This window comes from Tasmannia lanceolata, unplaced genomic scaffold (assembly GCF_043159265.1).
Source record: "Tasmannia lanceolata isolate RefF3 unplaced genomic scaffold, GAP_Taslan_0.1 ptg000008l, whole genome shotgun sequence".
Classification (NCBI taxonomy): domain Eukaryota; kingdom Viridiplantae; phylum Streptophyta; class Magnoliopsida; order Canellales; family Winteraceae; genus Tasmannia; species Tasmannia lanceolata.
Window position 1 is genome coordinate 26,565,939 of NW_027518685.1, and position 17,251 is coordinate 26,583,189.

A 17,251-nucleotide genomic window follows, 5' to 3' on the forward strand; every position below is an offset into this window, starting at 1 on the left:
AGTCTTTTATAATAGTCTCTCTTTCATGGTTGGTTCTACCACCTAAATTATTTAATGATCTCTTTCAATGGTTGGTTCTACCACCTAAATTATTTAATGATCTCTTTCATGGTTGGTTCTACCACCTACCTATATTTTATTTGAAGTAATGGTTGGTTTTACCACCTATATGGATAAAGTAATGGTTGGTTCTACCACCTATATACTTAACGGTGAAATACTAGCATAGTAACCGTAAAGTAAACTTTATCAACTTATGGTGAAATGAATAGTGACATGATGGGGCCCACATAAATAGTGACATGATGGGGCCCACATAAATAGTGACATGCGGGGCCCACATAAATAGTGACATGATGGGGCCCACATGAATAGTAGCATGTGGGGCCCACATGAATAGTGAACACAGGGAACCTTATTTTAGGACATAAATGGACACAGAAAGGACAAGTGTTGTCTGTGTGATATTAAAAGGACCTAGACTAAAATAAGTTGACCTATTTCACTTATTTGCCTACAGGAGCCATCTCGTCCTACTGCGACTATAAGAAAAGGCAGGTGACAGCTAGACCTTGTCTTGTAATGGTATTCAATATAATTGTCTATGCAATGTAGCTCTGCTTATAAATTGCCTGATAAATACCTGCTTAGTGAATTTATACTCGCTTGCCTGGAATCAAATGAATTGAAATGAATGCTGGAATCAAATGAATTGAAATGAATGCAGGAAGAAAGGCAAAGGTAAGTAATTGCATACATGTTGCATACATGGGGGAGAGTGAAGGGGAACATAAGGGTGTGGTGGAATCATCCTGGGACCTAAGGTCCAAAGGCCAACGCGAGAAGCGTGTACTGCCTTTCGTTGGCAAACCAACCAAAAAGGGAAAGTATCCCCGAGGGATAGTATCCCCGGCTCGGCAAATGCGAGACCGTAATCCAAGTCCATAACGTCACTGCCTTCAGACAGGGGTAGTGGTTAGCCGTGCGGCAAGGACACCGGCAGAAAAAAATAAAAGAAAATGAAAAAGTCAGAAAAGAACTGACAGAAAAATAAATGGGGGAAAAGCCGGATGTACCTGGGGAATGTGCTGTCTCATTTTATAAAATTGTTGCATACATGCATACATAGCATACATTGAAATTATTGTCACTCCTTTGATTTATATTGCCATGGGCATTGTAATCTTTATTCTAGACATTATTGAAATGTGGATTATATTGTATGAACTGTTTATATTGTCTCTTTTACTTTGCTCGGTCTTTGGATGACCCTGCTTTGACGTTGATTCCTCCACCACAGGGGTTGAGGCATTAGATGGCGGAGCATTTGCAAATGAAGGAACCATGGGATAAGGGACTGTGTGATCAGAGAGTTTGTTCCTGAGTTTTTACATTTTGACGCCTTGCGTCATTTACTGTCTATCAATACTTTGTTATGATAAGACATATTTCAGTTGTAATAAGATTCTATCGGGATCGTCGTTGATGCTTGTATAAAAAAAATAAAAAAAAATTTCATGATTTTTACTTTCTTTTGCTCGTAGCGACACGACGGAAATCGGGTCGTTACAGTTATGGTATCAAAGCCGTACCTCCTCTAGTACGATCTGCCAACAAGGACGTTGGGCCCTTTAAGGGGGTGGATTGTAATAGTCCCACATCGGAAGCGGAGAGAGAAAGTTCCTGGATTATATGTTGTAGACCCCATTCCCGGGTTTACGGAAACCCTGGTGCTTGTGGGTTGTGTCGTTAAGTAGGGTTAGATAGCTAATAGGTGACATATGATGTGTCACATTTCAAGGGTAAACTGGAAAAAAAATAAAAATAAAATTGATAGTGGTCCACCATCAAAGAACTTGTGCCCCCACTGTGGAAGGATTCACGTTGGGCAATGCTGGAGAAGAAGGGATTGCCCTAAGGCACCAGCCTTCATCCAAAACCGCCCACCTCCGCCACAATATCAACCGGTGCAAACAATCAGCAGAACCAGGGAAGAAGAAATCAGTACCGCCCTCTGACCCAAGATAAGAACGCACAGCCAGGAACTGAAAAGCGTTTCTTCGCCCTAATCAACGAGGTACAGGATGGGGCCTAATCAACGATGACAACGAGGTACAGGATGGGGCAACAGAAGGTCAGAAAACTTATTTATAAATTATGGATTATGGGAAACAAGGGAATTCATAGGAGTAAAATGTCTGCCTAGAATAGAAGATTAGTAGTATTTAAGAGGCAGTGCAGATTATAATGGATTTCACAAGACGTTGATTTCTAATCAAAATTAAGATTTACAAAGTAAAGGAGATGATCTTAAATTATCATGTGTCGAGATTCTGATTATCAAGATATCTAGGTTATGGGCGTAGGAATTTCGGGGACGAAATTTTTTTAAGGGGGGTAGAATGTAAGAACCGGTAAAATATATATATATATAAATATAAAAATGGCCTCATAGGTGGGTAATCATCGGCCATTACTCATTTTCCCCAAGTTAATCGGGCATGAGGACATCTGGCATAATGGGGCGTACACGATTCGAACCCAAGTCTAAGCTAAGATTGAACGGCTTCCTACCACTAAGCCACCGCCCCAGATGTCAACAAAAACGGAATAGATATATATATATGTTAAAAATTTCCAATAGTCACTATTCACAATTACTATTCACAATAGTCACTATGCGAGATTACTATGCAGAAATACTATGCAAGTTCACTATTGAGATACACTATTTAAAAGTATTATTCACAGTAGGACCCACCGAGTACTATTCATAAGCGGGTCCCACATCAGCGGGCCCCATACAAGCAGGCCCCACATAAGCGGATCCAACACCAGTGGGTCCCACATCAGCGGGTCCCACACGAGCGGGCCCCACGACCAGCGGGTCCTACCACCAGCGGGACCCATCCCTAGTGGAAACGAAAATATCATCGCACCGACGAAAATAATAATAAAAAAATGCAAAAATACTATTGACCGACAAAATTAATAATAAAAAAATATTATTAACTATGCAAAATACTGTTAACCGACGAAAATAATAATTTAAAATAGTAAATAGTTTTTACTATGCAAAAGTACTATGCAAAAATACTATTGACCGACAGAAATAATAATTTAAAATAGTAAATAGTCTTTACTATGCAAAAAGTACTATGCAAAAAAATGTCTATAAATAGAGGAGGAGGAGGAGAAGAAAAGGAGAAGAGAAGAGAAGAGAAGAGAAGAGAAGAGAAGAGAGAGAGAGAGAGGAAGAGAAGAGAAGAAAGAGAAAGAGGAAGAGAGAGAGAGAAGAAGGAAAAAGAAAATCCACTACCAAGTAAGTCTTTTATAATAGTCTCTCTTTCATGGTTGGTTCTACCACCTAAATTATTTAATGATCTCTTTCAATGGTTGGTTCTACCACCTAAATTATTTAATGATCTCTTTCATGGTTGGTTCTACCACCTACCTATATTTTATTTGAAGTAATGGTTGGTTTTACCACCTATATGGATAAAGTAATGGTTGGTTCTACCACCTATATACTTAACGGTGAAATACTAGCATAGTAACCGTAAAGTAAACTTTATCAACTTATGGTGAAATGAATAGTGACATGATGGGGCCCACATAAATAGTGACATGATGGGGCCCACATAAATAGTGACATGCGGGGCCCACATAAATAGTGACATGATGGGGCCCACATGAATAGTAGCATGTGGGGCCCACATGAATAGTGAACACAGGGAACCTTATTTTAGGACATAAATGGACACAGAAAGGACAAGTGTTGTCTGTGTGATATTAAAAGGACCTAGACTAAAATAAGTTGACCTATTTCACTTATTTGCCTACAGGAGCCATCTCGTCCTACTGCGACTATAAGAAAAGGCAGGTGACAGCTAGACCTTGTCTTGTAATGGTATTCAATATAATTGTCTATGCAATGTAGCTCTGCTTATAAATTGCCTGATAAATACCTGCTTAGTGAATTTATACTCGCTTGCCTGGAATCAAATGAATTGAAATGAATGCTGGAATCAAATGAATTGAAATGAATGCAGGAAGAAAGGCAAAGGTAAGTAATTGCATACATGTTGCATACATGGGGGAGAGTGAAGGGGAACATAAGGGTGTGGTGGAATCATCCTGGGACCTAAGGTCCAAAGGCCAACGCGAGAAGCGTGTACTGCCTTTCGTTGGCAAACCAACCAAAAAGGGAAAGTATCCCCGAGGGATAGTATCCCCGGCTCGGCAAATGCGAGACCGTAATCCAAGTCCATAACGTCACTGCCTTCAGACAGGGGTAGTGGTTAGCCGTGCGGCAAGGACACCGGCAGAAAAAAATAAAAGAAAATGAAAAAGTCAGAAAAGAACTGACAGAAAAATAAATGGGGGAAAAGCCGGATGTACCTGGGGAATGTGCTGTCTCATTTTATAAAATTGTTGCATACATGCATACATAGCATACATTGAAATTATTGTCACTCCTTTGATTTATATTGCCATGGGCATTGTAATCTTTATTCTAGACATTATTGAAATGTGGATTATATTGTATGAACTGTTTATATTGTCTCTTTTACTTTGCTCGGTCTTTGGATGACCCTGCTTTGACGTTGATTCCTCCACCACAGGGGTTGAGGCATTAGATGGCGGAGCATTTGCAAATGAAGGAACCATGGGATAAGGGACTGTGTGATCAGAGAGTTTGTTCCTGAGTTTTTACATTTTGACGCCTTGCGTCATTTACTGTCTATCAATACTTTGTTATGATAAGACATATTTCAGTTGTAATAAGATTCTATCGGGATCGTCGTTGATGCTTGTATAAAAAAAATAAAAAAAAATTTCATGATTTTTACTTTCTTTTGCTCGTAGCGACACGACGGAAATCGGGTCGTTACACAGACAGAGTTAGAAAAGATAAAATCTTTGATGATTCCATCATACATGATTGAGTTGCGAAAACTTCTGGATAGGTATCCTACATCTGAACTGAATTCTCCTTCGGTCCCGCACATTCTATGAGCAAAGAGAGCCGCTTACGCTCTCACCACCTTTGTAGCTCTCCTTCACTCAATGAGCTCTCGCCCCGCCGAATGAGCTACGTCATGGTATTTCACAGTTCAATCAATTTGAAAAAGACCTAAAATTAGAGATTTATCAATAGGTAATGTTGCTCCAATACCTAACCAAAGAGCTACTGCGGTACCGATAAAAAAGAACCTGTGGGCCTTCTACCTCCACACGGCATTGCTCCGTCAGGCTTTCGCCCATTGCGGAAAATTCCCCACTGTTGCCTCTCGTAGGAGTCTGGGCCGTGTCTCAGTCCCAGTGTGGCTGATCGGTATCTTATTGAACAAAAATGGTGATATTGTTCCTCCATTGATCAAGAATTTCAATCTTTGGGAAGTATCATGATCATCCAATAAGAAGGGTTTCAATTTATTCAAATGAACAATTTGAACACCTATTGATTCTAACAACCGATTGCAGAGTTGATCATTCGGACCTTTCAATTCATAGGGATCACAATGAGATCTCGATCTCATAAGGGGGATATGGCGAAATTGGTAGACGCTACGGGCTTGATTGGATTGAGCCTTGGTATGGAAACCTACTAAGTGGTAACTTCCAAATTCAGAGAAACCCTGGAATTAAAAATGGGCAATCCTGAAGCAAATGTCTTCGCGAGTCAAGGATGGTTGACCCTTTTTCTCAACAACAACGAATATCTTTCTTTACTGGCTAGGGCTAGAGGCGGCGCATCTCGAGTGGGATCGGCCGATTAATCAATCGGGGTGGCTTAGAATGGTGGCTAACACTGAAGTTGAAATGTCATGTAATGGGAAAATTACCTATCATTTGTTGCTCTGAAGACTTTTCAAGAATCCAAAATATTGCGGGCTAGAATTATTCAAGAGGAAAAATCCAAGGCACGAGTATTGAAGCTATCTGCATGTTTGAGGATCCAGAGAACTTTTAGCGAATGTACCTCTCAAGTAAGTGTACAAGCGATAACTCACTTTAGACATCTAGATCTAGGGGTGTCAGTTTGGGGTCGGGCTCGGAAGCTCGCTCGAGCTCGGCTCGGTAAAGGCTCGGCTCGAGCTTGGTTTGAATCCTTAACGAGCCGAGCCCGAGCTAGGCCAGGCTCAACTCGGCTCGTTAAGAATTTAATATATTTAAATCTATATATTATTTATACACATATATATTATATATATAATTTTATAAGTTATAACCCTAAATCCCTTACAGGTTATGTAATTATTTAACTTGAATCATTTGATTGTACAGGACAGGTCCAAAAAAGCCTAAAAAGCCCAATATATGTAGGATTTTGGGGCCCAATTGGCCCATTAACGAGCTTGGTAAGGCTCGCGAGCCTAACCGAGCCGAGCCCAAGCTCAGGTGTTGAGCTTAACGAGCCGAGCCGAGCTGGGTCAAGCTCGGCTTGGCTTGGCTCGTTTACACCCCTATCTAGATCCTAGCTTTTATGTGATGATTAGTAGCACGAAAAGTGCTTGACATCAAGTGATAGGCCAGTGCAACACTTGTCATCCAACGACGCAACACTCGTCATCCAACGACGATTACGGCAGTATATGGATCGCTCACATTATTCAAGGAATCAGAAAGCGGCAGTCATCCTTCAGAGTTGGTTCTGTCAAAAAGTTAGTTGGTGAACACTATCTAATGGTTGAAGGGGCAACAACTGTCACCCAACACACTTGGAAGCGGAAAGTCATTCAACAAGTCAGCAAGAGCTTCAGAACAAATTCAATGTTCATAGTTTGGTTCCCAATCATTTTTTTTCTACTTAATCAGAGGTGCACAGTACGTGTCTACAGATCCAAGGAAACAGAGGATTCATAGTTTTTTTTTTTGCCTTGTAGACTTGTAGTCATGATGCAAGGAGTATATCGAAGCCAGATCTTGGAATCATATTATTTCAATTCAACCCAAAAACACAATTTCCCAAAAACTTCTTGTGCATTTGAAATATTTAATTCGCTAGCAGGGCCAACTGTTTGTAGATTGTGCTATGATCATAGCCGATAAACTCCCACCCAACATGCTAATCATTGTATTTGACGGAGTTGAATCTTCTCAAGCGAGGGAGTACGATGGAGGCCATCCTAGGGCCATATTCTAAATTTAAGTGTCTTTTAGTTGTTTTTTTCCCATCAAAATCACTTATGTTCTTTGAGTTATGAATGTTTTAAATAGACCTCCCACATGTATTATGAAAATCTTAAGTGGGGAGAGAGTCTTTAAGTCATTAGAGGGTATTGTAGTCCTAAAATATTAGGTTTTTCTTTAGTGTTTTAGAATTTTATAGTTCCTTTTTTCACACACACACACATATATATAAGGGTTGCTGCTAATGTTAGCAGCTAGCTTAGCTTCTAACGTTAGCATAAAACAAGGGTGAGGCCATATTGTTGGGGGGATCCAAAGCATTCATTTGAAAGGCCCCATCATGGATGGGGTGTGTACCAAAAATCAGCTTCATTGGATCATCATAGGATGTCCATTTGTGGGGGTGAAAATTGACACACACACAATATATATATATATATATATATATATATATATATATATATATATATATAGCAAAAGAGAAAAGGAGAGAATTATTTGAATTTCTCTCAAAATTCTAATAGAATTACACATCACTTTTTTTGACTTTTTTTAACAAAGGCACCCATTCAACCCACATATTTTCAATCCTACCCCCTCCTTTATGCTTTTTAACAAAGGCACCCATTAAAGCCACATAATTTCAATCCTACCCTCCTTTATGCTTTTGTAATAAAAAAAAGTGGACAAAGCCAACATAGTGATGTTTTTTCTTTGAAAATTGTGGATTGTGTACATATGTTACATAGTGCTACAGATTTTTGTAAACATATTAAATAATACTACGGATTCAGGACGCCTTTCAAAATATTGACGACTTTCGGGCACCTTAAGAGGAACAACATATTATGGAAACCTTTATAGATTGGAGGGCTAGGATCAGCCTATGGAAATGATTTTACGGGCACAACCTATTTCTGTTGTGTTCCATCACATGGATGGTTTGGATCAACCTATGATGTGGTCCGTACAGTTCTTTGTCGGCCCGTGCATCGCACGTGTTTTTTTACTAGTGTGTGTGTGTAGAGTATTTTGCACTTGAGGGCAAAATAGTCTTTTGAATTGTACGACTCAACTTTTTAGTCACCTTTATGTTCGGTACCACCCACTGCAAATTTCAAAAATTTTCCACAACCCCAAGTCTTTAATCATAAAATCTCATTTTTGAGATATTAACTATTTGTCTCAACCATCCGCCACTGTTCTCTCAAATTTCCTTTCCTGATCTGCCTTCTACCAACCATCGTTTTAATAATGCATTTTCTTCATAAAAAATATCCTATTATCCCTTCATCGTCTTTTCTTTTCTTTCCACTCGATCCAACAATAATCTTTGGGAGGATACATGACTGATTAGATCCTGTGGGCCACTAGCTCCGACTCAAGGTGGCAAACGGGCCAAGGCACGGAAAATTTACGCCCAGAAGGGTACCGCGGGCCGAGCACGGGACAGCACGGAAGGGTTCACTGATTGTGCCGGGCCGGGCCGTTCAATCATATACCCTTTCCAAAAAACTTGAAATGACTTGAATATCCAAAAAAAAAGGTTGTTGGAGGGGATATTTTCGGGATTTTACAAAATATATAAGTTTTGGACGAGAATACCCCCCAAACTAGCCGTTTGAAACACCTTTTGGGGGGTATTCTCGGGTTTAAAAAAAAACACATTTTTTAAAGGGGGCATTTGGGCTCGCGGGCCGTGCCGTGCCTTGGCAAATGGGCGGTGCCGTGCCGGCTCGATGGGCTGCCAAACCAAGCCCGGCACCGCACGGCCCGCGACTATGTGAAGGTTTATACATGTCCATTTTACCTCCACAAATCGTAGTTTTATACATGTAACCTTCACAAATCTGTCCATATTTTGCCTCCACAGTTCGAATGGTTAGAATGATCCTATGGAGCTGATTTTTTCAGCACACCCTATCTATGTGATGTTCAATCAAATGAATGCTTTGGATTACCCAAAAAATGTGACCCCCACTGTATTTTAAGCTAGTGTGTAGATAACTTATCTTCACTAGTGTGTAGAAACTCTCTCTCTATCTCTCTCTCTCTCTATCTCTCTCTCTCTCTCTCTCTCTATATATAGGGAAATGTTTTTTGCGCTCCAATGTTTTGATAATCAGGCGCTCCAATTTTTATCGTGTATCATTTAAAGGGCTGTCAGAGGAATATTACAGTTCTCAAAAAGCACTTAAAGACCTTTAAATACTACACGACAAACAAGTGGAGCGCATGTTTATCAAAACAATGGAGCGCCGAAATCACTTCCCTATATATATATATATATATACTAGTAAGACCCGCCATGCGATGCACGGCGGAACAAAGAACACTATCGCATGACAGAACAAAGAACATTAAGTTATTCATAAAAGTAGAGATATGGAAATGCAATGAAAAAAATATTAAAGATCGAAGCTCAGACAAAAGAAAGATCCAATTGTTATTAAAAAAGAAAAGAAAAAGAAACTATGGAAATGGGGAATGTAATAGAAAAAAATGGGTGGAAGAGTTTGGAAAGATTCAATTGGAATCATTTATGTTTTCCTTTGAAGATGATAGAAATATAAAACATTTCTCGCTAAATCATGGAAAAAATTTAAAAGTTTGGAAAGGAAAATTTTACTTTTTACCTATAATAATATCCCTCTAAATTAACCAAAATCATACCAAATCATGGAAAGAAAAATAAATCAATTATTGGTTAATTAAAAGATTTATAATTTTTAAGAAGTCTTTTATAATTTATTTTCATAAGAAATATCGTTCTAAATTGTGGAAAGAAAAAATTTTCCAAAAAATGTTTTTCCATCACAAATGTTTTTCTTGCAATCTAAACAGGGGTGGAAAAGTTTGGAAAAGAAAAAAAAATCTAAAGTTTGGTACTCTTTTTGCACACAATATAACATAAGTTGAACCACCCTATTCACATATATTAGATAGAGGGACATTCAATTGAAAAAAAAAAATCACTCAAAATTAATCATAATGTTATCATTTTCCTTTGAAATGTGGAAAGAACAAATTTTTCCAAGAAAATATTTTCATCCAACATATTTCTCCAGCAATCTTTAAGAGATACTAATTTCCCCAAAACCATTTTTGCTTTAGTATTTTAGAGGAATTATAATTTTTCCCAAGAAAATTTTCCATGAGAAATGTTGTTCTTGCAATCGAAACAGAGTTGGAAAAGAAAAAAATCTTAAATTTCGTACTTTTTTACACAAAACAATTTAGCTTCAACTACTCCTATTCACGTATTAGTTAGAGGCATGGTTTTAAATTTCGACCGAAATCCGAAATTTCGGATTTCGGTGGGGACCGAAACCGAAATTTTCCGAAATTCAATTTTTTGCCATTTATTTCGTTTTTCCGGAAGTCCGAAACCGGTACGGAAATTGAAAATTTAAACCTTGGTTAGAGGGACATTCAATTGAGGAAAATAACACTCCAAATTAATGACAATATTATCATTTTCCTTTGAACTGTAGTAATAGAATTTTCCAAGAAAAATGTTTCATCGGAAATGTTTTTCTTTCAATCCAAAACGCACCAACATTACAGAAAGAGGGAAGAAACTGATTATTAAATTATTCATGAATCTATAAAATGTTGGAGTGTCTTCATAAAAATATAGCCATTGAAATTAGAAAAAGAAAGAAATATGTTTTTGGGTTTCATTGAAGTAACGGTTGCTTCTCCACCCCTTCATAAAAGTTAACGAAAACTGTTAAAGGAGGGGAAAATATCCATCAGAGGAGGCCGGGGTGGGCTGGGCTGGGGTGCCGGGGGGGGGGGGGGGGGGGGGGGGGGGTTGGGTTTCACTGCCCAACAAATATCTCTGATTAAATCCAAGTAAATCATTCCTTTTGATGCAAGATAAATAGAGATTTTTTATGGTGTAAGGCCTTACAACAATACGGTAGGGGTACCACCCTTGATATTTGATCCAACAGCAGCTCACTTTTTGAGGAGCTGCTGTTGGATCAAATGTGAAGGGTGGTACTTCCACCTTACAAAGGCCGTACACCATATATTTTCTCACATAAATATCTCTTAGAGTTAGAAGACAAAGAGCCAAGGGTGGAGAGAGAGAGTAAAAGACAAAAAAAGGAAAAAGCAACATAGAGAGAGAGAGGGAGCTACGTGTCTATCTGAGAAAAAGTATAAGGGAGAAAATTTGGGGATGGCACAAAATGTAAATATTAATGCTGACATGTAATTCTCACAAAAAAAAAGAAATGTCTTTTTTCTATATATATATATATATATATATATATATATATATATATATATATATATATATATAGAGAGAGAGAGAGAGAGGAAAGTGAAGCTACACCGTCGGTGTAGCTAACTTAGCTACACCGCTGGCTTAAAATACAATGGGCCCACATTGTTTTGGTGATCCAAACCATTCATTTGATTGGCCCTCACATAGATAGGGTGTCCACCAAAAATCAGCTCCATAGGATCATCCCAACACTTCAAATTGTGGAGGCAAAAATGGACAAATTTTTGAAGGTTTTTACACGTTCATTTTTGCCTCCACAAATCGTAGGGTTGGGATGATCCTATGGAGCTGATTTTTGGTGGACACCCTATCTATGTGAGGGCCAATCAAATGAATTCTTTGGATCACCAAAACAATGTGGGCCCATTGTATTTTAAGCCGGCGGTGTAGCTTCACTTTCCTCATATATATATATATACTCTTAGGGACACCCTACCTATGTTAGGTCCTATAGAATGAACAGGTTGGATGAGTCAAACAACATGGGAGATGGCGTATATAGAGGGCTGCTCAGGCTGCGCGATACCTCAGAAACCTTTTCCTGTGTGTGTGTGTGTGTGAGAGAGAGAGAGAGAGAGAGAGAGAGAGAGAGAGAGATGTTAATCGCACCATTTTTTTTGGTGCGCTTAAGTGGTTATATATATATATATATATATATGGGACCCAAACATTTAAACGAATGGGAGGCGTATAACCACTTCAGCGCACCAACACGTCTCTCTCTCTCTCTCTCTCTCTCTCTCTCTCTCTCTCTCTCTCTCTCTCTCTCTCTCTCTCTCTCTCTCTCTGTGTGTGTGTGTGTGTGTGTGTGTGTGTGTGTGTGTATATCAGAGCACTTTTTTGGGATGCTATGCAATGATTGAATGAATAAAGATTTGACTTTCATATCAGGTCATTTTTGTATCCCTAAACTCTTCTTTCACTTTCTTCTTTTCTATTATCTTCTCTCTTTGTTCAGTCTCTCTTTCTCTTTTTCCTCTTTCATTCTTCACCCTTTTCGACCGGGTGGGTTCAGAAACTGCATCCCCTTTCTAACCATATTGCCCTTCTTTCTTGATCTTTTTTAATCGTGAGCATCTTTTATTTCTCTCTTTTTCTCTTTCCTGTCATGAATTCACATCAAGTGGCTTGGTACATACGAGGTTGAAAGAAGAAACTATGCAGGGAGGCAAACATTTTCTTCTTGGAAGAATCAAAACAATTGTGAATGGGCTAGCAAGGGAGGGAACTGTACTCTTGTGCATTATTTAATATAAGGCCGTCATTCAAAAAAAAAACAAAGAAAAGAAAAGAAACGAAAGAAAGAAACCTTATGTATTGGGAACTCATTGCTGTGATGATTTGTTAGATTCATTCTTTGTTATTGTTTAATGTTTTGTGGGGCTATCCCAGGCTTCCCAGCACCTGTTTTGTCCTTTTTTTTCCATTCTTGATTACAACTCAACTCAACTAAGCCTTTGTCCCAAACTAGTTGGGGTCGGCTAATGAATCCTTTAGAAAATTTTCATGAAGTAGGTATTTTCCAAAACCCCGAAGTCAAAAAGTTTGGGGGGTTCTTTTTTTAAAGGTTTATCTCAAAAAAAGCCATTGATATTTGCATCCCTTAGTCAAGTGGACGAGATCTCTTTTCTGTGTGAGATAGGAGTCTGCATTACAGTTTGGTGGTAGGTCTTGTGTTGCATGGATGATCGGCTTTCCTGTCTCTGAAAAACCTGACTTGCATGGGCTCCTTGGGGAAGTTCACACCCACATATAATCTCTCTCTCTCTCTCTCTCTCTCTCTCTCTCTCTCTCTCTCTCTCTCTCTCTCTATATATATATATATATATATATATATATATATATATATATAGGGAAATGTTATCAGCACAACCGTATTTTGATATTTGCACAAACCTATATGTCTTTCCTTCTTTAATTTGCTTGTGAGAGCTTTTCGGGAAATGTCATAACCTTTTGACAACTCTTCGAATACTGAAAGACAAGATGGTTTGTGAAAATATCAAAATATGGTTTTTCTGATATCATTCCCTATATATAATATGCATATGGATATAATTGCATATTACAAAGTTGTTGGATTTTCAATTTTTGATTGTATTAGTTTTTTTCCCGAACTACTTAACATTAAAAGGGGGAAAAGAATGGCTAAAAACCAAGGTTTTAAATCTCGGTTTCGGTTTCGGTCATCAGTGAAACCAAAACGTTTCGGTTTCGGTACGAAATTTCAGACGAAATCTTGTAAAAATTTCACCAAAATTTCGGGTGAAATTTTGTACTTCACCGAAACGTTTCGGCCGAAATTTTCGAAACGTTTCAGCGAAGTTAGGTACTTTTCCGATTCAATGTGGATTTCATTTCGTTTTCCAACGAAACCAAAATATTTCGGCCAAAACGAAACGTTTCGGCCGAAATTTAAAACCATGCTAAAAACCCCCGAAAAAAGGGAAAAAATACATGCCTTGCAAATCGGGCGTCCCATCCCAAACTTTTAACTCGGTACAATTTTTTCCCATAGTCAACATATCCATTTTAGTATTTCTTTCACGATGAATATGGGTGCAACGACACTTGTAGGGGACGACCAAACTTTTGTATCTCTAGACAAACTCTCTATCTCCAAGGGGGTTGCTATCATTCTGGATCCAAGAAATAGTATTTAGTGAATTTCCCTCAATGCGTACTTTGATAGTTTCAGCTTTTCAATCCACATGGGATGCAATCTGAATTAGGCTATTTAATGTTTCTGTTTTTTCCTTTCGAGGTGTGAGACAAGTTGGTAGGTCATGTCTGACTATAAGCATCAAACAAAATTTTAATCCTGATACAAAACAAGAAAATATTGAATAGCTAACAATCACTTTTACCAAAACCAAAAACGAACTAGTCACGTGCTGCCAAGTATTTTGGGAATTAAATTTGAGTGAAGTCCCTGAAAATCAGGAAACAAAATCCCGAAAATGGCTGTCTCCATGATGCGAAGTTGCTAAAAATTGGGAAAATGTTGATCTAGTTTTGAGCAGAGTTTTTTGTTTCCGATTTTTATCAACTTCTCATCACCGTAAACAAACATTTCCGTGATTTTGTTTCCTGATTTTCAGGGACTTCACCATCATCTCCGCTTGGAGATGCCCGATTTATCATGAAAACAAATTCTTGGTAGCCAAACATGCCCATTATGTTTGCCAATTCCATCCCTGGCCATATATCATGTAAGAAATTAAACTTCTAGATGTGGATTGGATATAATTAGACCGTTTTTTTTTTTTCCAAATTGATGCGCTTCAATTGTCTCCATCAATAGATGACAAAAATATTCTTTGCTTCTCTAGTAATCTTTATATACTCATGGATACACTGCAGGTTTCTCTTTTATTCACTGAATGGTGTCGGATTAGTGAACTTCCTGGTGCAACCGATACAGTTTATACCCATTATATCTCACAGCTTAATCAAAGCGGTTTGCTTAAAGGAGATGATATTACGGATCGATTTTTTCGCATTCTCACTGTAATTTTTCTTGTTCTTGTAGCTGTTATTTCCGGAGAAGTCTGCAGACAATTAGCAATTTTGCAGGATTATCATCATCATTATCCTAATTTTTTTTTCTTTAATTTCAGGAACTTTCTGTAGCACATTGCCTAGCCTCTGAGGGGATTAATCCAGCTCAACATGTCAAGAACCTCTCATTTATTGTTGTTGATATGTATGCAAAGCTTGTGGTTTTGGTTATAAAGGTAAAATTATCTTCCAGTAAGTTTTTATATGCATTTTCTTTGAATCTTTGATAGTGACCTTGTTAGGTTACATTATCCTCAGTAAATGTAGCCGTAATTAGTCGTGGTTTGTAACTCTGTCTTTGTTGTTGCCAGTACTGTGCCGTGGATCAGGGAGTGAGTAAAATTATTCTTTTGCCCAAGGTTAAATTCTACAAACAATTTATTTATTTATTTATTTTTGTTTGTTTCTATTGTTGTTACTTCCAGAGGGCGAGCCTTGGCGCAACAGTAAGGTTGCTCCATTGTGACCTGGTGGTCAGGGGTTCGAGTCACGGAAACGGCTTCTCTGCAAAGCAGGGGTAAGGCTGCGTACATCTAGCCCTCTCAGACCCCACAATGGTGGGAGCCTCGTGCACTAGGCCACCCTATTGTTGTTACTTCCATCATTCTCATTTTGATACATGAACAGATTCTATCAGTGACTGTCAGAGCCATCCAGAAGGATGCAGAAGAGAAGAAGTCTTTCTTTAACCCAAGGCCATATTTTAGGTTGTTTGTAAACTGGCTTTTGGACTTTGGGTCACCGGACCCTGTCCTTGATGGTGCCAACTTTCAGGTACAAGTTGTTCACTTTTTGTGACGTCATTATCTTCTATCTCTTTCTATCTCTCTTTATCTGTTGTGAATCTGGTACTTTCAGGTCTTGACATCATTTGCAAATGCTTTCCATGCATTGCAACCTCTGAAAGTTCCTGGTTGGAGGTTAGTTTGGTTCTCTTATTGTTCTGTTAAATTTTGTATTTATAGAATCTTAGTAATTTAAAATCCCAGTGGGAATCTTATAAAACATCATATTAATGATATAATAAAAAATTATAGTGAGCAACAAGTCTCTGATTATGAAAAGATTTAGTTGCAAAGCTGTTATTCTAAAAAAACGAGCTGGAGAGATATCTATGCCAAAACTTTTAGAAGATTGTTCAAAAACATATCTATGAGAAGCAGCTTTGGCTGAGTAGATGCATCAGAAGGCGATTGTGTAGTGATGCCCATATTTTTATTATACACTGAAAAAGTTGTCTTAAGAATATGTGTTCTGATTGTTGTAGGGATGCCCATATTTTTATTATAAACAGAAAAAAAGTTGTCTGAAGAATAGGTTTTCTGATCGTTGTTTCCATTAAATGACCCTTCCATGTTGCCTCGTAAGTTTTCTCCAGCATTATTTTGCTCCATGACAAGGCTTGAGTCAAGCTTTGTCAGGCCAGAATATGTTCAACCTGGTTTACAGAGCATGTTCTGTGGTCTTTGAACACTGTCTTCACTAGGCGTGGAATTATAGCTTGTTTTTTTAGTTTTCATTTTTTTTTTTTCTATTTCCTGTACATGCTGAATTTATTGATGTATTTGGGACTCTTAAATCAGTTTGAGGATCAGCTACAGGCACGGATTTAAATTTTGGTTATGGTTTCGGTTTCTCCGTTGGCCGAAACCGAAATTTCGGTCGAAATCCGGTAATAAAAAAGTATTATTTTATTTATTCCCAAATTTCGGCCAAAATTTTGGAATAATAATATTTTTTAAAAATCAGTTTTTGAATCACAAAATTTGAAATTTTCGGTCCCATCCGAAATCCGAAATTTAAAATGATGGCTACATGCAGTCCATGAGCGGCTTTTCTTTTTCTTTCTATTAGCATACTAGAGTTTTAGACAACTTGATGTACATTCCATTGGGAAAATCTGTCATGATCTTGCTAAAGGTTCATCTCACCAAAACTAGGAAGTATTATATGCAGAGATGGACCCAAACAAAGGCAAAATATTTCCACTTATTTGTAGTATTCTAGCTTCCTTGGGGTAATTGCAACTATTTGGCCTAGGAATTAGGAGGTCTTGATAGCTCTAAAATGTGTATAGAAGAATGGTTAAACCTTAATCAAAGGCTGACCAAACAACTAGAGTGTTTCTTCATCCTCATTTTCAGTCTGCATACATAGTATTCAATGGGTCTCGGCCATGGTTTTAAATTTCGATAATTTCCACCAAAATTTTGTACGAGATAAAATATTAGTTTGTTTAATTTCATTGGATTTCGG

At 38.1% G+C, this 17,251-nt stretch overlaps 1 protein-coding gene across 5 annotated transcripts in view; it reads left to right on the forward strand.

Moving 5' to 3' along the window:
- The window catches only part of LOC143885003 (uncharacterized), a 137,604-nt gene that overhangs the window by 108,559 nt on the left and 11,794 nt on the right, over window positions 1–17,251 (forward strand). For 3 of the 5 annotated variants that reach the window (XM_077388933.1, XM_077388934.1, XM_077388935.1), the window contains exons 39-43: window positions 14,798–14,944; window positions 15,055–15,171; window positions 15,307–15,354; window positions 15,623–15,769; window positions 15,854–15,915. In XM_077388933.1, the coding sequence (XP_077245048.1) occupies window positions 14,798–14,944; window positions 15,055–15,171; window positions 15,307–15,354; window positions 15,623–15,769; window positions 15,854–15,915 (521 nt within the window). Of the gene's footprint in view, window positions 1–14,797; window positions 14,945–15,054; window positions 15,172–15,306; window positions 15,355–15,420; window positions 15,513–15,622; window positions 15,770–15,853; window positions 15,916–17,251 lie in introns of those variants that run through there. The other 2 variants (XM_077388936.1, XM_077388937.1) reach the window with 2 other exon arrangements.